At 30.7% G+C, this 24253-nt stretch overlaps 1 protein-coding gene across 1 annotated transcript in view; it reads right to left on the bottom strand.

Annotated features, from left to right (window-relative positions):
• Positions 1-24253, bottom strand: part of LOC111618205 (MAM and LDL-receptor class A domain-containing protein 2-like) — a 167187-nt gene that overhangs the window by 58647 nt on the left and 84287 nt on the right. The window contains exons 41-46 of the mRNA XM_023359688.1: positions 13018-22057; positions 10916-11103; positions 7154-7293; positions 4558-4622; positions 2840-3022; positions 1390-1577 (exon numbers count right to left, since the gene is read on the bottom strand). Of these exons, the coding sequence (XP_023215456.1) occupies positions 1390-1577; positions 2840-3022; positions 4558-4622; positions 7154-7293; positions 10916-11103; positions 13018-22057 (9804 nt within the window). The remainder of the gene's footprint in view (positions 1-1389; positions 1578-2839; positions 3023-4557; positions 4623-7153; positions 7294-10915; positions 11104-13017; positions 22058-24253) is intronic.

The raw sequence follows: 24253 nt of genomic DNA, 5'->3' as shown, positions 1-24253 counted from the left end.
ATATATATATATATATATTTAATATAATAATGAAACTTCTTTATGTGGAATAAAAAGTTTTATTTAATGGCAAACATTTTCAAATCACTTCAATATATCTTAAAATTTAAGTAGTTTAGCAATAAAATTGAACTAATCACTGTACAGTTGTTGCACCTGTAAAATAAACGACTACTTGTTAATGTATATAATTAACTTTATTATAATACGAATGTAACTTGGTGATATTCAAACGTAACTTTGTGCCTCCAGGTCTAAGTGTTACAACACTAATGCACAAATGACCGAAGAAAAATGAACACGAGAAAGGTCAGAGGTGCGGGGTCACCTAACTAGGTCAAGAAGCAATTCGGTATGGGTTATCCCCTGGAGTACATACATAACAACAGTATAATATAGATTAATATGCATGCCAAATATTGTATAGTAGGATGGAGAATTCACTGAGTTTGGCGTTAAATGTTTTTTTATCACAAGTACTTTCAATGAATTTATACTCGTTGTCGTGTTCGAAAATTAGTCGCTTGTTCTTAGCGGTTTATCAAATATTTTAATTTGAAAATATGTGTTCTGTTCTTCTTCTCAGTATATTCTGTATGTTCTTTTAAAGCATTTATTCACTTGACAATGACAATTATAAATTCGTCGAAAGTACTTGCGATAAAAAAGCATTTATAATGCTGAACTCGGTGAATTCTCCGTCCTACTGTACAGTAGTTGCTACTTCATTATTTTAGTAATTAAACAAAGATTGTATGGTTGAATTTCAATGACACAGGCTAGAAAATGATTGAAATAATCCAAAAACATTATTCTGAGCAAAGTTTAGCAAAATATATAAAATTTGCTCAGAATGAAATTATTAAATAATACAGTAGAGCATTGTTTATCCAAAAGAATTCCAGTCGGCCTAAAGTATAATTTTTATTTGTTTTTATATTTTTCAATGTATTTATCTCGTTTGTAAAACATAAAGAAATAATTTTTAACGATACAATAGCCATGATTATTATTTTAAAAAGTTTACATTAGGCTTAACATCGACAAAAATTCAACGCAAAGCGATACGCAACAGAGAAAAATTTCAGGATGGGATAGGTTAATATATTTTTTCGTACATAATCAGTTATCTGAAAAGTAAGTTATCCGAACAACCCCAATCGATTCGGATAAACAACGTTCTACTGTAATAATAATAATAATAATAATAATTTCAGTTAAATATTATTTATCAATTTTTTAAACTATTATAATTAATCTAACAAAATAAACACCAAAACAATAAACAAGAAAGTGATAAATCTCCATAACAATATAAAAAATTTAAGACATATTTTTTTCTACAGAAAAGTAATTAAATTTTATATGAAACGTGATAAAGAAGCTTACCACACTCATTTTCATCACTTCCGTCACTACAGTCTACTCTAAAATCACATTTTCTTTGTTCACTGATACAATATTTATCAGCCAAGCAATACCAATAGCCTTGTGGGCATTCTCCTGGTCTTAATGTTGTTTTTATTCCTGAAGGAGTAGTCTCAGTCCAGCCCGAAAGTGACGTTCTTGAAGTAATTCTGAAAAATTAAAAATTTTCATTTTATATTCAATGATACAAAATTATAAAAGATTATTAACTGTAATATATTCTATAACAAAAGAAAAAAACACAAACAAAACCGTTTTTTTTTTTTTTTTATCGGTGTTGTGCCAAATACAACACTGATAAAAAAAAGGTTTTGTTTGTGGACGTTTATTAATACAGTAATACCCTGAACTTACACGATAGGTGGGACCGAGCGATAACCGCATAAGTCAAATTCGCATAAGTCGGGGTATAATTTTACAATTTGTATAAAATCCAAGTCGGATGTATGTAAGCTAATAAATGTTCTCGCTAATCTTATTTCATCTTTTGATTCGTTCACGGTTACAAGAAATCACCACATAGAGTCTCTCAAGTCTCCGTAGATATAACAAACGCAGAAATAAATAACACAAAATAAATTGTAGCTACGTGTCAATTCCGCATGACACGTCCAAACATGTAAGCTGAACAATAGTGTGGGGGAGTGAGTAATCAAGAGTTGCGTGGCACTTAAACAAAAGACGAATCAACGAGATTTGAAAATCGCGTAACTCCAGGTTCGCATAAGTCGGGGTAGCGTAAGTCGAGGTATTACTGTATTAAATTCATTAATATTTCAAGCAAAATCATATTAAGAATTATATATGCCAAGACGTTTACAAGTATTACTATGAAGTATTGAAATTTTCATGACGATAATTATATAAAGTACATAGAGATTGTATCATATATACCAATGTTTCCCAAAATACCGGGCCCACAGCTCAGTACTGGTTTATATTTGAGATAGATCATCTCCAATTGGGAAAGATCATTCTTACAGATGATAAAACCAAACAAGAATCTACATGCCATATTTGCAAGAGGGATAAAATCCCATAGCAGAAAAGATCAATATTTGAAGAATTATTGACAGAATAGTTTTTAGTCAGTTCTAATTTATTCAAATTTCAAATATTAATCTATTTTCAAAATGCAATTATTTTAATTTTATGATCTCAAATTAACTTTTATGGTATGATAATAATCCCTATTTTCAATGTTACATTCATATAATTAATTAGTTAATTAATTAATTAATTAGTTAATTAATTTTTTAAACTATTATAATTAATCTAACAAAATAAACACCAAAACAATAAACAAGAAAGTGATAAATCTCCATAACAATATAAAAAATTTAAGACATATTTTTTTCTACAGAAAAGTAATTAAATTTTATATGAAACGTGATAAAGAAGCTTACCACACTCATTTTCATCACTTCCGTCACTACAGTCTACTCTAAAATCACATTTTCTTTGTTCACTGATACAATATTTATCAGCCAAGCAATACCAATAGCCTTGTGGGCATTCTCCTGGTCTTAATGTTGTTTTTATTCCTGAAGGAGTAGTCTCAGTCCAGCCCGAAAGTGACGTTCTTGAAGTAATTCTGAAAAATTAAAAATTTTCATTTTATATTCAATGATACAAAATTATAAAAGATTATTAACTGTAATATATTCTATAACAAAAGAAAAAAACACAAACAAAACCGNTTTAATATAATAATTGTTATTCATTATTGAAATTTTTATAATCTATGTAATGTTTCATTAACAACTTCAATCTTGATATAAAAGACAAGGAGAGCTTAAATACCGAAGAAATAAAAATATTAATGTCCAGACATATCTTGTGTTTACTGTTTAATTTTTATACTACATTCTCCCTTATTTCATTCCACACGTAAACAAATTCACACGAATGAAGCCTAGCCTATGGAATAATTTTAATAAAGAACATAATTAATTTATATTAGCATTAACATAATATTAAGAAGTTGTGAAAAAATAAATAAATAAAACCAAAAGTTGAATTTAAAAAAACATTTAAAAAAGAACAAGTGTCATTAAAACTCAAACTATGGTTTATAAGCAGGGCTGTGGAGTCGCGTAAAAATCTACCGACTACGACTTTTCCTTACCATCCAACTCCGTTTCATATACATAACAAGTTGATAAGTAAAAGGAGTCGGAGTCGGTGGATTTTTGATGACTCCGACTCTGGCTAAAACACCAAAACTCCACGACTCTGACTCCACAGCCCTGTTTATAAGACATCATAATCCATGCTGAACCTATTAAGTCATTAAGAATTATTTTTGAAAAATCAAAAATCATATCTTTTAAATAATTAGTCTTTTCCATAGAATTTAAATTGTTCTTTTAAACAGGCAAAATTATACATTTTGTACAGTGTCTAATTTTGTTTTGATTTGATGCTAAATGGTTAGTCAAATATGATTCCTTAGAGTTTTGTAGCAGTTTGCCATATTTTTTTCTTGTCTTCTCTGCCCACCCCAATTTACGTGCTGTTATCATACTTTGTCCGGTGTTACGCCATTGTTTGTATTCAAGATGGACGAACTGTGGAAGACATTTCCGAGCTCAAGTGAGAGTGGCACTGGGCCGAGAGAGACATTTGTGCAAAGAGATGTATGAAGCTTCAACTAAAGCTCAAGGAACTACAGCACTGAGACTTCACAAGTGTTCAGCCATCTACTGGCAAGATACTGTTTGTATATTTAGTTTATGAGTTTTAGATATAATTGTAACTTGGTTATTATTAGTCCCACTATTGTAAATTGATTTGATTTGATCTTTGGGAAATTTTGGTTAAATTAGTCATAATAGTCTATGGCTGTTGGGACACATGTGAATTAGATTTGTTATCTTACTGGATTGGCTGATATCTCAAGGTCTAGTAGTGACAGTTTTGTTTTATTACATTTTGCTTGTCAAAAGGTGTTTGTGTGTGTGTTTTTTTGTCACTTTCCCCAAACAAAGTTCAAAGGTCACTTTGAAACTTAATAGTTTAGATCAGATTTGGGTAATCTGAAACCCTGGACTGCAGATCTATGCCCAATCTACACTCCAAGACTTTTTCTACAATATACACACTATCAAGATCCTTAAATGTATTTACATCAACAGTAATTTATAATAAGTCCTTATGTCCAGTGAACAAGTCACAAAGCTATAAGAAATAATCTTGAAAATTAATATATTCATTGCATTCACATTTTCTTTAAAATCAACAATTTTTTTTGTGTAGAATTAACATAAAAATTTCAGCCTGATCTCATATTAAAACAATATTGTATGGTTCTTAAATACAGAAAAGTTATATTGATAGATACATATTATTAACTCATGTATTGGTAGACGCAACAAATACTAAACTTTTTTGCTCAAACTGTTACAAATTAGAATAGACTCACTGTCTGGGTGAACTATTAATTTTTCCCAGGGATATCGTGCGCAACCTGTCGACCCTTTTCTTTTTTTATTTTGTTTGTACGCTTCATTTGTATTCATATACACCTCCAATATCCAATAGAGCTAAGTCATCTAGGTTACTTACGTTACTCCTACCCAAGTCTCCCTAGTTGCTAACTGTAACTGATTTAGAACTGGAACGCACTGCACATTATTCTTCACATTGCAAAATGACATATGCATGCATCAGGAACTTCTGTTCAAACAAACCTCACCTGCTGTCCAGGTCAGTGATTTTAAAAAGGTGGCAACACTACCACAGAATTTTTCATTACTTATTCTGTGACGAAGCTGAATTTTAGTCTTTTAAATTGAGATACCTAAGTAAGGGGACGGCAAAATTTTCCTTTGCCCTGGGCGGCTGACACCCACGCTACGTCACTGATGTGAAGAAAGAAAATTGAGACCAATAAAATCACTTATTTCAGGGATAAAACCTTTATAAACTTTAAATTTCAAAAACAAGAATCCATTCTCCCTTTCTCATTTCATTTGTCTTCTGACACAGACTAAGGAAGGAAAAAGGGACATATGTTTGTGTACTTCAACTTCATCTTTGTTCTACTAATCACAATATATGACATCCAACTAGTCTTTCCCTGGCTGTCTGATCTCCATCGGATAACTGACAATAGTGAATTACAGACTGAACTTTTCACATTTTTGCTTTTTGTCTTTGTGAAATTCTTGACCACAATTGTGTAAGCATTACATATTATTCAAATAAATGAACTACTTTGTAAAAGTGACCTGTCTCAGTGTTGACAGTCACATCCATATTACACTTGCATCCCTCATTCATCTTTGTAATACTTCAATTAAACATTCTTTTTTCTCCTCCCCATTGGCATCTCACAGTGACAACAAATACTGTAGATAGGCTAACTATTCATATCTACAGTATTTACTAACAAAGCACTGATCTTGTGAAATGACATTTTGCATCTTACCAATGAGAGACCAATGCTCAGCTTACAAAAAATGAGAGGAATGATCATTACTACATTGACTAATGATAAGTAGCCTTTGAATTGAGGCTAGAAAACATCACTTCGAGTCTGATGAAAAACTGTGGGAGATCATTTTACATTTTGATGAATGCACACTGATTTTGTTTGTCAAACAGTTTTATTTGCAAAAAACAATTTGACTAACAGCAAGTGTGAGTCCTGATTAGAATCTCTTTCGTACAAATACTGGAGACTAAGAATATTCTGATCTTTGTAACACATCAGGTGAAACATAAAATTATGGTTAAAATGAGAGGCTATGTTTAAGTTTCTAATCCTATATGTGAGTAAAGTTAGAAATTAAATTTAATATAATAATTGTTATTCATTATTGAAATTTTTATAATCTATGTAATGTTTCATTAACAACTTCAATCTTGATATAAAAGACAAGGAGAGCTTAAATACCGAAGAAATAAAAATATTAATGTCCAGACATATCTTGTGTTTACTGTTTAATTTTTATACTACATTCTCCCTTATTTCATTCCACACGTAAACAAATTCACCCGAATGAAGCCCATACTGGATACAAGCCTACGAATAGCTACTGGAATATTTAGTCGCAAAATAAATTAGTTTTATTTGAAAGTCACTTTCTCTCCCAAACACAAAGTACTATTTAAATTTGACATTTTGTTAACTATACAGAAGAAATGCGAGTTCAGAAAATGAAAACACTTTCTGAACTCACATTTGAAGAGTCAATCAAAATAAAGCCAGTTGTAATGTTAGTGACTGAAACTAGCAATCATTTTAACTCTGACCTATCCATCATGCAATTATAAATATCACCGATAGTTCCTCCATTGGTGGAAACCTGTCGGACTCCTGACTTACAGGGATTTTTCTCATTTACTTGAAGGCAATATTTAATGTTGTCGTCATGTCAAATAATTACAGATTTTGTCTTGTGTTCTATGCATGTTGAAAACTGTAATGCAAATGACATGGCCAATTATATGAATGGGGTGGAAAGAATGATATTTTTTAATCCCAAAAGATGTAAGTGTGAATAGACTATAGATAAGATATTCTAATACTCAAGTTTACAATTTACACTTGATATCATCTTTTCAAATTTTATTAACATATTTCGAATGTTTAAATAACTCTACTAAAACCTTATTCAGTTCTTTATGTTTTTTTGTTTTTTTTAACACTTTGTACAAATAATCAATAAAAATAATAAAAAATTTGACATATAAATCGAATCACATATTGTATACTTACTTTTATTTTGCTATCACTTGCTTTGGTGACAGTCCAAGTGAATATATTATCATTTATATCTCTTTTATATCTTTGTTTTGATCTGATTTTTATTTTCCATCCACATAAGTTATTATTTATAAATGTGCAGTTTGGTTTTACTGAAAAAATTATTTATGAAACTGATAAGTACATATCAATAATTTAAAAAATTTATTTTACATGAATTAAAATTAAAACACTTTAAAATATTTTAAAAGTAATATCTTTCATTATGAAATACATAAGGTAATCAATAAACAGTGTCAAAATAAACCAATATAACTTGCTTCAATATCAAATAATAAAATACAGTAATACCCCGAACTTACGCGATAGGTGGGACCAAGAGATAACCGTGTAAGTCGAATTCACGTAAGTTGGGGTATAATTTCCCAATTTGTGTAAAATCTAAGTCGGATGTATGTAAGGTAATAAATGTTCTTGTTAATCTAATCTTGTCTTTTGATTCGTTCACGGTTACAAGAAATCACCACATAGAGTCTCTCGAGTCTCTGTAGATATAACAAACATGGAAATAAATAACACAAAATAAATTGTAGCTATGTGTTGATTCCGCGCGACATGTCTGAACATGTAAGTCGAACAATAGTGTGGGTGGAGTGAGTAATCGAGAGTTGCGTGGCGCTCAAACAAAAGACCAATCGATGAGATTTGAAAATTGCGTAACTCCGGGTTCGCGTAAGTCGAGGTATTACTGAATATAAAATACAGAAATATATTTTATTATTTGGATTATTTCTAAAATGAGACATAAATATTTGTTGTAATCCAGATTGTATTCCAACACACAGTTTAACTGTNGCACCGTTCGACGACGGCATTGCTTAAGCTTGTTTTTGTCGTGGAGCGGTGCATCGAACGGCGGGTGGGTGCGTTTCCTGATAAATTATTTTTCTGCAAAAAATTTGCTGAACTTTGGAGACATCATTAATATAAATATAAATTTTATGGCCGTTAAATAATAAATGGTTTTTAGTAGGTCCGCTGCTCGTTTAAACTCAACGGTTTGTGCAATATCTGCTATTCGACCAATCCTGTCGCAACGAGTTGGTGATGACATTTTACCGTATTATACGAGTCTCTTTTAGCGTGTTTATACAAATATGATCGCAATTTTTTTTTCTGTTTTATACGAATCCATATTATACGAACCCGTGTTACAGGGGAGTCTACTGTTTCTGAATATATCTTTTAAATATTTTAAAATTCATACTGATTCTAAAACCAAATTTGAAAACTGAGTTTTAAGTAATCCTTTAAAGTATTTCAGTTATGATCAACTATGTGAATTCTAATTTTTTAAAAAGTATTTATTACAATAATTTGACATTCTAGTTTACTTATGCCTTAAATTAAGATGTTAATTACTCAAAATTTAGTAGAATCACCAATGATGAGTACTGCCAGTGTCAGTTGCCTTGTCTCCTCACTCGTTGAGCTGGCCTTGAGTATTGTATTTATTCTAATAAACAGTATGTTGTTCATAACTTTTTTCAGCTTGCAACTATGCTGTTTATTAGAAGTAACTGTTATTTCTATTCTTTGGAAATTGGGCACAACTATTATTTGAGAATGACTATTAATGGAATAAATGTGGTAAATTTTCTCACTATTATTATTTGAGCTTGTTGCTCAACACACTCAATTTTAATACAGAAATATATTTTATTATTTGGATTATTTCTAAAATGAGACATAAATATTTGTTGTAATCCAGATTGTATTCCAACACACAGTTTAACTGTATGTTGTATCAATATACAGTTAAACTCATTTATAACAATCATGAAGGGACCAAGTGCTGTTATAAGCATTACTCACTATATCCATTTTTAGAGATTAACTGTATATCACTAACAACGGATATTGTTAGTGCTAGTTTTTCATCTGCCCTGTGCAAGATTTTAGTTTTGGCTCTGTCTGTTTTTGGAAAAGTATTTTAAAAACAAATACGATACAAATAGTTGGTTATTTTTAAAATTTAACTATGCACCCATTGCACCTTACTAGTTGTGGTACTGAATTCAAGTAACAGTTAATGATTACATGTAACTTGTATTTTTTATGTACAATACTTCTTTATTTGACTTAACACAATAAAATTTTTAAACACAACAAAGAAACTTTCTAACTTGTTTACTGCCATTTGAAATATTATGACATTCCCTCTTATTCTTAAAAAAATGCCACCTTTTTAAGATTGATTTTTTAATAAAATTTGTAACATTCACTCATTATCTTTTTATAAATGGCACTATTATAATAATAGATTAATGTGAAATAGACAATAAATAAATTATTCTTCTGTTGATTTATATTATCAACAAGACAGGTAAAGTTAGAAATTAAATTTAATATAATAATGAAACTTCTTTATGTGGAATAAAAAGTTTTATTTAATGGCAAACATTTTCAAATCACTTCAATATATCTTAAAATTTAAGTAGTTTAGCAATAAAATTGAACTAATCACTGTACAGTTGTTGCACCTGTAAAATAAACGACTACTTGTTAATGTATATAATTAACTTTATTATAATACGAATGTAACTTGGTGATATTCAAACGTAACTTTGTGCCTCCAGGTCTAAGTGTTACAACACTAATGCACAAATGACCGAAGAAAAATGAACACGAGAAAGGTCAGAGGTGCGGGGTCACCTAACTAGGTCAAGAAGCAATTCGGTATGGGTTATCCCCTGGAGTACATACATAACAACAGTATAATATAGATTAATATGCATGCCAAATATTGTATAGTAGGATGGAGAATTCACTGAGTTTGGCGTTAAATGTTTTTTTATCACAAGTACTTTCAATGAATTTATACTCGTTGTCGTGTTCGAAAATTAGTCGCTTGTTCTTAGCGGTTTATCAAATATTTTAATTTGAAAATATGTGTTCTGTTCTTCTTCTCAGTATATTCTGTATGTTCTTTTAAAGCATTTATTCACTTGACAATGACAATTATAAATTCGTCGAAAGTACTTGCGATAAAAAAGCATTTATAATGCTGAACTCGGTGAATTCTCCGTCCTACTGTACAATAGTCTACTTCATTATTTTAGTAATTAAACAAAGATTGTATGGTTGAATTTCAATGACACAGGCTAGAAAATGATTGAAATAATCCAAAAACATTATTCTGAGCAAAGTTTAGCAAAATATATAAAATTTGCTCAGAATGAAATTATTAAATAATACAGTAGAGCGTTGTTTATCCAAAAGAATTCCAGTCGGCCTAAAGTATAATTTTTATTTGTTTTTATATTTTTCAATGTATTTATCTCGTTTGTAAAACATAAAGAAATAATTTTTAACGATACAATAGCCATGATTATTATTTTAAAAAGTTTACATTAGGCTTAACATCGACAAAAATTCAACGCAAAGCGATACGCAACAGAGAAAAATTTCAGGATGGGATAGGTTAATATATTTTTTCGTACATAATCAGTTATCTGAAAAGTAAGTTATCCGAACAACCCCAATCGATTCGGATAAACAACGTTCTACTGTAATAATAATAATAATAATAATAATTTCAGTTAAATATTATTTATCAATTTTTTAAACTATTATAATTAATCTAACAAAATAAACACCAAAACAATAAACAAGAAAGTGATAAATCTCCATAACAATATAAAAAATTTAAGACATATTTTTTTCTACAGAAAAGTAATTAAATTTTATATGAAACGTGATAAAGAAGCTTACCACACTCATTTTCATCACTTCCGTCACTACAGTCTACTCTAAAATCACATTTTCTTTGTTCACTGATACAATATTTATCAGCCAAGCAATACCAATAGCCTTGTGGGCATTCTCCTGGTCTTAATGTTGTTTTTATTCCTGAAGGAGTAGTCTCAGTCCAGCCCGAAAGTGACGTTCTTGAAGTAATTCTGAAAAATTAAAAATTTTCATTTTATATTCAATGATACAAAATTATAAAAGATTATTAACTGTAATATATTCTATAACAAAAGAAAAAAACACAAACAAAACCGTTTTTTTTTTTTTTTTATCGGTGTTGTGCCAAATACAACACTGATAAAAAAAAGGTTTTGTTTGTGGACGTTTATTAATACAGTAATACCCTGAACTTACACGATAGGTGGGACCGAGCGATAACCGCATAAGTCAAATTCGCATAAGTCGGGGTATAATTTTACAATTTGTATAAAATCCAAGTCGGATGTATGTAAGCTAATAAATGTTCTCGCTAATCTTATTTCATCTTTTGATTCGTTCACGGTTACAAGAAATCACCACATAGAGTCTCTCAAGTCTCCGTAGATATAACAAACGCAGAAATAAATAACACAAAATAAATTGTAGCTATGTGTCAATTCCGCATGACACGTCCAAACATGTAAGCTGAACAATAGTGTGGGGGAGTGAGTAATCAAGAGTTGCGTGGCACTTAAACAAAAGACGAATCAACGAGATTTGAAAATCGCGTAACTCCAGGTTCGCATAAGTCGGGGTAGCGTAAGTCGAGGTATTACTGTATTAAATTCATTAATATTTCAAGCAAAATCATATTAAGAATTATATATGCCAAGACGTTTACAAGTATTACTATGAAGTATTGAAATTTTCATGACGATAATTATATAAAGTACATAGAGATTGTATCATATATACCAATGTTTCCCAAAATACCGGGCCCACAGCTCAGTACTGGTTTATATTTGAGATAGATCATCTCCAATTGGGAAAGATCATTCTTACAGATGATAAAACCAAACAAGAATCTACATGCCATATTTGCAAGAGGGATAAAATCCCATAGCAGAAAAGATCAATATTTGAAGAATTATTGACAGAATAGTTTTTAGTCAGTTCTAATTTATTCAAATTTCAAATATTAATCTATTTTCAAAATGCAATTATTTTAATTTTATGATCTCAAATTAACTTTTATGGTATGATAATAATCCCTATTTTCAATGTTACATTCATATAATTAATTAGTTAATTAATTTTTTTAGCAGTGTACAATACAATTAAGTCAAAAAATCTGTTAATTTTAGATTATTATTTAATTTAATTAAATTGGACATTTATTTTAGTATATTGATTTGAAGGAAACAAAGAAGATAAATATTTTCAATATAAATAATAAAAAAATAACGATTAATTTATAGTATAGGTTTAAAGCATTTTGGACTAAACTTTACATTGAATGAACTTCCTTAACAAATGTATAATTGTGGAAAGTGTGGTTGTATTGAATAGCCATGAAGATGATAATAAAATACAATTAAGACAGTACATAATTAAAACAACAATTGATTTAATAAGAAATGATAACACAATGCGCAAAAGAAAAATAATTCGAATGCCAACACTAGGGCTCAGCCCAAAAAAGAGACCTGACACATGGACTCACGACAAAACAAAAAGATGTCTTACAATTTCATTAAATTGGCATCTTGTCAGTTAATCGTTGTCTTCATCAACAATTAACTTAAGCTTCAAGATTCTTGTTGCACGAAGTCTTCAAGAAATTCTTCAGTCCCTTGCTATGGTCAGGATCGAACTTTCCTTCTCGGTCCAAAAACAGTTACCTCTCCCCTTTAGGCCCTTAGGCATTTTCTCTCCCCACGGGACAGTTCAGAACATCAAACATCAACCGAGCGAAGTAGAAATGAGGACAAGAGAAGATTCCAGAAACGGGAAAAAACAAGAAACAAGAACAGAAGCTACAAACTAGAATATTCTAACTTAAAATGATGATGTACAGCCACATAATTAACCTAATAATAATGAATATTTTCCCTAGTTTAATTTTAATAATAAAATTTACTTACTCACAGTCTCCTCTTAGAGATATATCATCAAGAGCAATTACATCTTCATATCTGTCACCAGTTTTTCCTTCAATAACAATTTGAAAAGGAGAAGTAACATTCAGTTGAATAGATGATCGTTTCCAATAATCACCTCTTGATCCTTTCTCAAACCAAACAGGTTTGGAATATCTGTTATTCAATGTCCTGATATAAACTTTCAAATCACTTACTAATTTACCAAACATATAATAATAAAATCTTAAAGAACACATTCCATTTCGAGTTATTTCTAACACATCAGATATCAAACGTGCTATTTTATTCGGTGATGATGTTTCGCTTGTAATAAAAATATAATTTCCTTTGTCTAAGAAATAAGTGTGATCAAACGGGGGCCCAGTTTTATATTTAAGACGATTTTTATAAACTCCATTGCCAAAATCCCAGTCAATGTCGTCGTTTTTATCTTGGTAAAAGAATTTCAGGCCCTCTTCAAATGAGATTAGGAAATCTTGATAACATCCATTTTCATCTGATCCATCACCACAATCATCTGATAGATCACATACTAAATCTCTGTCAATACATGCTTTACTTTTTCGACAATAGAATTTAGAAACGGGGCAATTCTTTTCCTCTTTTGGATATGAACAATTTTCAAATTTTATATTATCTAATGCAAATATTTCATTTGTACTATACACACTAACTCTACTGAATGATAAACTAAATGGCTCCATTCTTCCTCCTATTCCAATGATTTCATTTATCCATCTACCTGAAAGAGTTGGATCAGCATTCTCCCAAATTATCTCTTCAATATCTACACTAGATATTTTTAAACCGAATGAATTTGCGTTTCCAACAAAATACAACCAAAAGTTTATTACGCAAGTTCCTGCTGATATTGAAAATTCTGGACTCATGATACCTTTACCAGGAGTCCATCTATCTTGACATGACTTGCAACACATTAATAAATATTTGCTATCTGTAGAATTCAGGTAATCTTCAGTTGGTTCGTCACCTAAGCATCCATTATTCTTAAATGTTGTAATATTCCAAAAAACATCATCTGGTTTCTCTTTGGAAATAGTCCAACCGCACAATGAATTATCTTCAAAGTCGCATTTAGAAGGACACATTCTTTCATCGGCACCATACGGGCAATCTTTTTTAAAATCACACGCTTTGCTTATAGGAATACAAGATTTGTCATCGCAAGTAAATTCGTTTATACCACATCTGCCAGGTGGTTGGACAGTGATAACAGGTGTAGTAACAACTGTATATAATGGAGTACATTCGGGTGTAAAAGAAATATCATCAATTGCAATATCACCACGTGGTCCATCTCCTTGTCTACCCTCAATTATTACTTTAAAATTAAGTTTAAAAGAAATAACTACACTTAGTCGTTTCCATTCATCACCTTGTTCACCTGACACATTTGTTAATTTATTCAATTTTGTACCTTCATCTGCTCGAATATATAAAGTTAAAGTACTTATGTCTTCACCATACATATGGTACCATAATCGAATCTGACAACCTTTAGTACTAGTTGGTAAAAACGTTGTACTAGAAATCGAAGCTGTACGTCTTATTGCTTGAGATATGGAAGATATATATAAATAATGACCGGATGCATTTCCATATGTATGATCTCTTTCTGGACCTGTTCCTTCAGATAATGTTCTTCCTGAAAACCAAGTCCATTGAAATAATCCACTTTCATGATTCCAATGACAAAGTCCATTTTCAAAATCGCATCTTTCTGGATAATCAACGCAATTTATTTCATCTGAACCATCGCCACAATCCCTATTAAAATCACATTTATTATCATTTAATATGCAACCTCCATCTTGACATTTAAATTCACCTTCTTTGCAAACACTACTTTCTGGTACTCCACAATTAACGAATGATATTTCATCAATAGCTATATCTCCTCCACTTCGCAGGTGAGTTGCAATAAAACTTAAATACCAATTACTATCCTGGCTACCGACAGACACTCTAAATTTATTCCATTGCTTTCCTTTATCGCGATTTTCTTTCCACAAATCAATAGTTTTACTATGGGTTAAACTGAGACGAAGAGAACCCTGACCCTCAAAAACGTTATAAAAATAATAATAAAATTCTATAGAACATGATCCTGATGCAAAAGGAAATGTTGGTGACTGTAATTTTGCTTGACCACTACCTCTTCTTGAAACATACATAAAATAGCCATTAAGAGATACATCATTAGATATTCCATAACCTTGATTTCCATTTTGACGAAGCCATTTATAACTTCCTAAACTTTTTTCTTTCCAACCACACATAGGATTATTATCATCATCAAATGTACATGTTCCACATTTACTTTCATCTGAAGAATCTTTACATTGGGGAATAAAATCACACAAAAATGCTATATCAATACATTCACCGTTATCACAAGCAAATTCTTTGTATTTGTCACATGGTTCAGGTTTTATAACTTCTGTCGGTTTTAATGTTGGGAGTGTTTCATTGATTTTACTACACCCTGAAGAAAACGATAAATCATCAATAATCCATGCACCATCATCTGTTCCACTTACACCTTCTAAAATTACTTCAAAAGCATCACTAATATGACTGAGATCAATTATGGCTTTTTCATAATACTGTCCAAATATTGTCGATGTTGTCCACTCTATATTCCAGGATCCTTCTTGATCTTGTCGAGTATAAACTGTCAATGGTCCTTGACCTCGATAATCATCATATTTTAGGTGCGTAAAAGTCCTGGCATAAGTGTAGAAAAAACGGAATTTACATTCATTTCCCGATTTAATCATAATTGGACTTCTTAACTGTGCTTCTGCTCCTTCAACACCGCGTGCATAAAAGTAAATATATTTTCCATAAACAGAATTTAAAGTATGATCTCTACCCACATTTGAAATAAGATAATTATATGAAGGGCCAATTTTCCATGTAAACTGAGTGGTTTCTGTATGTACTATCCAATCACACATATCACCATTGTCAAAATGACATCGTGCTGGAAAATCATCACAATTAGCAGTTTTAAGATTTTCATCAGAATAATCACCACAATCATCATTATAATCACACAATAAATCATTACTAATGCAATTTCCTCGAAGGCACTGAAATGCCTCATTGTCACAAGAAGTAATTTCGGGACGAGCACAATCGAAAAACTCTAAGTCGTCAATAGCTAAACCTCCTACATAATATCGCTGACTACCAGAAAAATACACCATAAAATCTCCACCAATTCTTCCAATTACAGCCTCTCCCTGATGCCATATATCACTTTGATTACCTCTTATATTAAACACTTCAGTAAATTTCTGATGTGTTTTTTGTTTTATTAGAACACTTAAGGCAGCTCTAGAATCTGATAGCATATAAAACCAGAAATTAAGTCTACATGTTGCCGATGAAAATCTTAAAGTAGGACTTTTGAAATAAGAAGAAGAATAATAATTATTGTACATTGAGTTTACTGAAACATAATAACCTTTATCAGGTGACAAATGCGTGTGATCAATGAATGGAGGGTATCGTGAATATCTTGCTTCTATTCTCTTCCAAGTCACATAACCTGGTTCTGTTTCCCAATTACAAAGACTCTTTTCAAAATCACATTCGGTTCCGCATAACGCTTCGTCTTTATTGTCTTTACAGTTTTGATAGAAATCACACATTTCATCACCAGAAAATCTAACAGCTTCATTATCACAAGAAAATTCAGGAGGATCAGGATTATATTTTTTACAAGCATTTTCAGACAAAACAAAATCATCTAAAGCAACAAACTGTTGAAGTGAAGCAGTAAAAGAAACTTCAAATATTAATCTGAATTTTCCTTTTAATATTGAGGTGTCATTTATATAACCTTGACCATATTGCCATTTATCACCAGGTTCCAAGGTCCAGTGATTTAATATGTGGTTTGTATTGTCTGCCTTGGAATATTCTGTCAAATTAAGAGCTGGAAGTACGGTTCCTGTTCTATAAAACCAGTAGCTAAAACAATATTGTTTTTTTGAAGTTAAGAAAGGTGATAATAATCGTGCAGATAAGGTTTGTTTATACTGATTATTGTAATATGCGTACAGATAAACTCCAAATTGTGTTTGGAAAGTATGATCTATATTTGTACCTTTATTAAATATTTCTCCAGAACCTCTGAGCCATTCAAATGAAACAGAAGGATCATTCATCCACAAGCAAGTATCTTCCTCAAAATTACAGTCACCTAAAGGCTCACAATTTTCTAATATTTGAATATCATCAATAGCAATTGTACCATTGTTTGGAGACTTTCCTGTTACAGCTTGAAACACGTATTTGAATGGTTCAGAAGAGGTAGGTTCAAAGCTTACTTGTGCTGCATGCCATTCATCTCCTTCATCACCTTCTTCATTCCATAATGGTTTAATAGTATTACTATATTTAATAAGTACCATTAATGTACCAACATTGCTACCCATTAGATGATACCAGAATCTCAGGCAATTTTTTTCAGGAGAATATACACCAGTTTCTAATTTCGCAACCATATTAGATTTCATCTGTTCAGTAGTATTGATATAGAAATATGAACCAAGTTCAGTACCATATGTATGATCTACTTTTGGACCTTTTGGATATGATAATTTTGCTTGACCAACAGCCCAATTAAACTCATCTTCAATAGAATTATGGAATCCGCATCCACCATTTTCTACTGTACATAATACTTCCGACGGACAGTTACCATAATTAAATTTAATATCATCTAAAGCTACGTCACTATACAATGTTGCTTGACCTTCAAACATAAGAAAAAAGGATCCTATATCATTTATATGCACCTGTTGATAATTCCATGTTGGCCCTGATGAAGCTGATTTAGTCCAATAACTTGTAACATTATTAGAGTTACCTTCCTTTAATAAAAATGTCAAAGATTTTTTGTCACTTCCATAAATATAATACCAAAATCGGATACAGGCTCCATCGGAAGTTATTTCTAAAGTATTTTTCGTAACAAGACCAACTATACTTCTACGATATTTAGAATTATGATCTACTACTATGTAATGTCCTTGAGTTGACTTAGTAGTATGATCTGTTCTTGGAAGAGTTGATTTTATATCAGAATGACCAGTTTTTATTTCCCATTTGTAATAACTATCTTTAGGATTTTCCCATTGGCATAAATCAATTTCAAAATCACAATCAAGATTTGAGGGTTTCATTGTAGTTATAGGTGTAAAAGTTGTTGAAATTGTTGTAACTATTGTCCCACATTTATGCTCTGAAAAAACAATATCATCAATTGCTATGCCTCTATCAATTTTGTCTTGAGCTATATATGTAACAGCTGACATTCCTATAATGAAAAAGTTATCAATTTCTTCTGTACTTATATCAATTTCTGTATAATTCCAATTGTTGGTAGTATCTGATATGTTATAAACAGAGTCCCAACCTGTGCTTGGTGAATACGTCTCTATATTTAATGAACTAGCTTTAGTGTTGAACATATAATACCAGAAACTAAAACAAAAACTGCCTTTTAATTCAATATCTTCACTTATTAAACGTGAATATATATTCTCTTCTTGATCTGTAAGATATGCATACATGTAATGACCTTGAACAGAAGTAACTGAATGATCCTTTATTGGACCTGCTCCAAAATTTGTATCGAGACCTGTACGACGAATCCAATCAATATTAGAAACATCTGTGTCAACTGACCAACCACAAGTATCTTTTTCAAAATTACATGAGACTACATTTGAACATTCATTATCTGTAAGTTTTATATCATCAATTGCAATATAACCTTTTTTACCATTTCCTCTTCTTGCTTCAATAACAATGTAATATCTGTCTAAAGCTTCAAGCGTAACTTGTCCCTTTCTCCAATGATGCATGTGATCTCCTACTTTACTAAATATAGGAATTTCATTTTTCAAGCGAATTTCAGAATCAGTGCGTTGATAAATTCCAAGAGTCCCAATGTCGTAACCAAACATATTATACCACAGTTCTATACAAGATTCTCCTATATTATTATAATAAGGAGACACTAGTTTACTACGCTCACCAAAACTAGCATTTGACATATAAATGAATTTTCCATTAACTGTATTTCTAGTATGATCTGTTTCTGGTTTCTCTTCATTAAATGGCTTCTCTCCAGTGCTTCTTATCCAGTCTACCGTATTATTAAATTTATATTTCCAGCCACAGAAATCTTGTTCAAAATCACATAATGTTGTTTGATGACAAGGACTATCTATCAATTTTACATCGTCAACAGCAATATCTCCTTGACCGCCTCTTCTTGTCTTACCAGTTATATATATATTATAATCTTCAGTTGTATTAATAGGTATTTCTGCACTCATCCATTTATTACCTTGATTACGTGTTTTTTCCCAGCCTGTATAACGTTCTGTTAAAGTTTCAATATTTATAGATAAAGTTCCAATATGTTTTCCATACATATGATACCAAAATGAAAAGCAAGCGCCTTCAGGTGAAGAAGCAGCCAATAGAGGACTTTTTAATCGTGCAATTTTATTTCTTCCTCTTCCGAATTGATCTAAATATATGTAATGACCTGTTCCAGTTGTATGATCAGTTGTTGGACCAGTAAAATTAGCAAATGTTGTACTGTTATGTCTTAACCAATTAAAATCAGCTTTTTTATCATGTTTCCAAAAACAAAAATCTGTATCAAAATTACAGTCTGCAATTAGTACTTTAGGATTACAATTCAATAAACTAATGTCATCTATGAAAAGAGTATTGTTAAATATTTGTTTATTTCTTCTATTAAACTTATATGGTTGTGCTATTATTTGAATAGAAGTTGTATTACGATTTTCTGGAATCTTTGATACAAATTCTGTCCATTTATTATCAAGGAGATTAAATTCTGATTTTACGATAGCGTAACGTAAACGGCTTATTCTACGTTTTAGACTTAACTGAAATCTTATATTTTTACGCTTGTAATACCAAAACTTTATTTCACAATGAGACGAGATTGATGGTAAATCAGGACTCTGAAGGATTGCTTTATTATCAAAAATTCCATCTCCTACAATAAAATTAGCAACGTAACCATTATCAGATAACTGATTTGTATGATCGGTTACATTTGGTTCAATGCCAGGTACTTTGGATACTTGTTGTCTTGCCCATCTGAATGCACTTCCTTCATCTGTCCACAAGCACATGTCTTTTTCAAAGTTGCATGGACCGCAGTTTTCTTCATCAGAACCATCATCACAATCTATAAGAAGATCACATTTTTTATCTTTAGTTATACAAACAACAGAACCAGTGATACATTTAAATTCATTTTCCCTGCAAGGATATACAGTTGGCCTTGGTGTTGGCTTTGGAGTCGGAAGAGACTCGTTATAATATATACAACCTGGTGTAATACTTATATCATCAATTGCTATTTCTGATCCGGCATTACCAATGTCACCTTCAAGTATAAAATGAAAAGGTCTATTATCTGTAATTGAGACTTCTGCACGCTCCCAAACTTGTCCCACATTTTCATGTTTTTGCCATAATGGTTTCCATGACCATCCATTTTCTTCATATTCTGAATATAAACTCAATTTAAATCCTTCTCCAAATAAATAGTAATAAAATCGAAGAGAACAAACACTATCTTTTTTCACGATATAATTAGGACTTACATGCCAAGCCTTTATTATATCTGATGAATAAGAGTAAATAGAACGTAACATAAGATAACGACCTTTTCCATCAAGTTGTTCCGTATGGTCATTCATTGGTCCAATATTAGCAGTTAGTCTGTAATTCCTAGAGTACACAACTTCCCATTTATATTTACTATCAGGCTTTGGTTTCCATTCACAGAGACTTCCAAATTCAAAAGTGCAGTTTGAATATTTAGCGCACACTTCTTCCGATTCGTCGTAATTATCTCCACAATCATCAGTAAAATCACAGAATACATCCTCAGATACACAGGCTAAACTTTTTGGGCATCTAATTTCTCCATCTTCACATTCATCTGCTTTTTCTGGGAAACCACAATCTTTAAAATTAATATCATCAATTGCAATATAACATGTTCCATATGAATATCCACCAGATATTTTAATTAGAAATTCTTTTTTTGTACTGCCAATATAAGCTATTCCTTCATTCCAACTATTTCCTTGATCATTTTGAATTAACCAATTTGTACTTTCACTATTTCCAATAGATTTTTTTATTTTAATATTTGCTGTAGAACATTTTGAAAGATAATACCAAAATGTCATTTTACAAGTGGATCCAGATCTTTTAAAACTGCGTTCATTTCCTGGACTAATAAGTAATGAAGTATATCCTCTAGATAAATATGCATACCATCCAGAAGATGAATTAGTTGTTGTATCGACAGTAGGAAATCCACCGTAAAATGATGTCGATGACGACGACGAACCATTCTTTCTTTCCCATCCTGAATTATAATTGAAATAATTATCAACTGTCCAGCCACAAAATCCGTGTTCAAAGTCACAATTACCGCAGTTCATCTCATCTTCTTTAGAGATTTTGCAATCTATTTCGAAATCACATACTTTATCTATATCTATGGACGTATTAACTTCATGACAATCAAATTTATTATCTTGAACATCACTACACGATTCATTTTTTATGGAAATATCATCAATAGCAATATCGCTTAAGTTTCCTTTCGTAGTTCCAATAAATAGTATTTGATATCCATCATCAATTCCTAATTTATTTTTATTTAAATTCAAATGTATAGCTTTCCATTCATTTTCCTGATTTCCTTCGCGATAAAAAAGCTTGTTACTTGTAATTTTATCCGTTTTACTGTCTAGGGAAGTAATATTCACTTGTAAAGAACCCATATCATCTCCATACATGTGAAACCAAAATGATAAACACTGATTTCTTGTCATCTCGAAATATTCGGATTCAAGAATTCCTACCAAATTTCTTTTTCCCGCTGGATTGGATGCTTTAATATAGATGTAATAACCTATTTAAAAAAGAAATTAATTTTAAATTATTAATATTTTCATTATATTTAATTTGTATATATAAATTCAGTTTAAATTAAACTAAATAATGTGTAAAATTATATATGTACTAAAATTATGAAAAAAATCTGATACATTTAGCTTGTTATAATCAACCAATTGTTCATCCACGTAACATGTAACATATAAATTATATGCATTACAAATGAAGCATACTTGATGCAAATTAGTTTAACGTAATTGTTTGTAATTTTAATCAATGTTATAAAAGAAATATCTGAAACAATAAATAATTATACCTAACCTCATAATTATATGATAGATGATTATTAGAAATAACTGTGCAAATTAAGAATTCATAAAAGAGAACATGTTTATCGTGTAAGTACATATTTCAAAACATTAAATTGCCAGTGATGGCACATAAAATTTATGTTACATTGTATAGTACATTGTGAATAAACTATGGGAACTCTGGAGTATTTAGTTATTCCATGACAATTTTATTTATAATGAAAACATTGCAGATAACATATAAGCAACTACAACAAATTATAAAGTCATGCAAAATCCCAATCTTTTTAAGTTAAAAAATTGTCAAATTTTATTGTATAAGAGCTATTTTCTTAACTGAGAGCCTTATAAATTGAAATTTCTCAGTTTTTTTTGGAGTTTCAGAATTCCGACAGGGTCAAAATCCCCCGACAAACCAAAATCTTCTCAGATGAAAATCTGACATGCTATAAAATCAGTGATGATCAAATTTGTACAAACACATTGTTATTCAAAGATGATACTGCTAGTTTTATAATGATCTATTTCTTGAAGAATAAATCTGAAATCTTATCCAAATTCAAAGAATACTGTGAATTGGTCAAAAAGCAAACAGGTAAAGCAGTAAAGGTGTTATGCTTTGACAATGAAGGAAAATATCTTTCAGCTGACTTTCAAAATTATCTCGAGGTAAAAGGTATAATTCATCAAAAGACAGCTTCTTACATACTCCAACAGAATGGAACATACCACTTCTGTAATAATGTTACGTGTTAAAAAAGACAAAACTAAACTAAAATTCCAAAGATCAAACCTATATTATCTAGTTCCAGTGCATAGCATTTTATCTGCTTGGCTATCCCCGCTCGAAGATGTGAAACTTTCAAAGATTTATAAGTAAAACACTAAATTTTCAGATGTCCATTTTTGGGAAATACTTGAGAAATGGGTCCTATTATTTGGACAAGGAGCTGTTAGTGTTTAAGACCACGTGCTCACCAAGTTTCGTTCAAATCGGAGATCCAAATGTCTGGCCCTCTCCTTATTAGCAATAGGAATAATTTTTGAATGAATAATTCCAAATAACAATGTTTAAACAGTACTTCACAGGTTCTGCCATGTCAAGATTTTTGTTTTAGTCTACTGAAAAAAGACCAAAGCGAAAAAAAAAAATCATCCCAAAAAATTTCCCGAATTTTTTGTTGGTCAATAAAAAAAAAAAAATCCTCCAATCTGGAAACATTGGGGCAGCAATGCTCAAAACTGTCTTAAGTTCTCAACACCACTTCATACTTTTCTGCCCAAACTTGCTGCATGATGTCATGAAATTGCTAGGTGTGTGGTGGACCACAGGTCTCTCATTGCATTGTTTTTCCTGAAGTGTGATTTGTGACTCACTATCATCAGTATTATATTTTTATCGCCAATTTAATCGCCAAGTGGTGATTTTGGCACATGAAGCACAACCCCTGTCTACATGAGCATGCTCTTATATTTACGGAAATATGATATAAATTTAAACACGTACAAGACACCTACACCAGAATACCTCAAATTTCTACTAACATTTTCATTTGTATATAACAGACATCTTCAGGTATATATAATGCAGAACAAAACAGACAAATCAAAATCGAACAAGGTATTATGAACACATTACAAATTCAGTTTGAAATTATGATATGTATAAAATATTATTTTTTTGTATTTCATAATGATTTTAATTATAATGTAAAAATTTATGTATTTTGATTATATTTGTTAATTTCATTTATGTTTGAATTGTTTATACCTGAAGAAGTTTTCAATATGAGGCAAAAATGTTTTATATTAATATAGTGTTTTTCTGTAATTTTAAATGCATTTCACACTAGTTTTGTGCATTTATTTTATTTTATTAATAATTATTAATATTACGCTTA

Source organism: Centruroides sculpturatus, unplaced genomic scaffold, assembly GCF_000671375.1.
Source record: "Centruroides sculpturatus isolate CEXI.00-Female unplaced genomic scaffold, Cexi_2.0 scaffold124, whole genome shotgun sequence".
Lineage (NCBI taxonomy): Eukaryota > Metazoa > Arthropoda > Arachnida > Scorpiones > Buthidae > Centruroides > Centruroides sculpturatus.
This window is presented reverse-complemented; position numbering and strand designations above follow the sequence as displayed.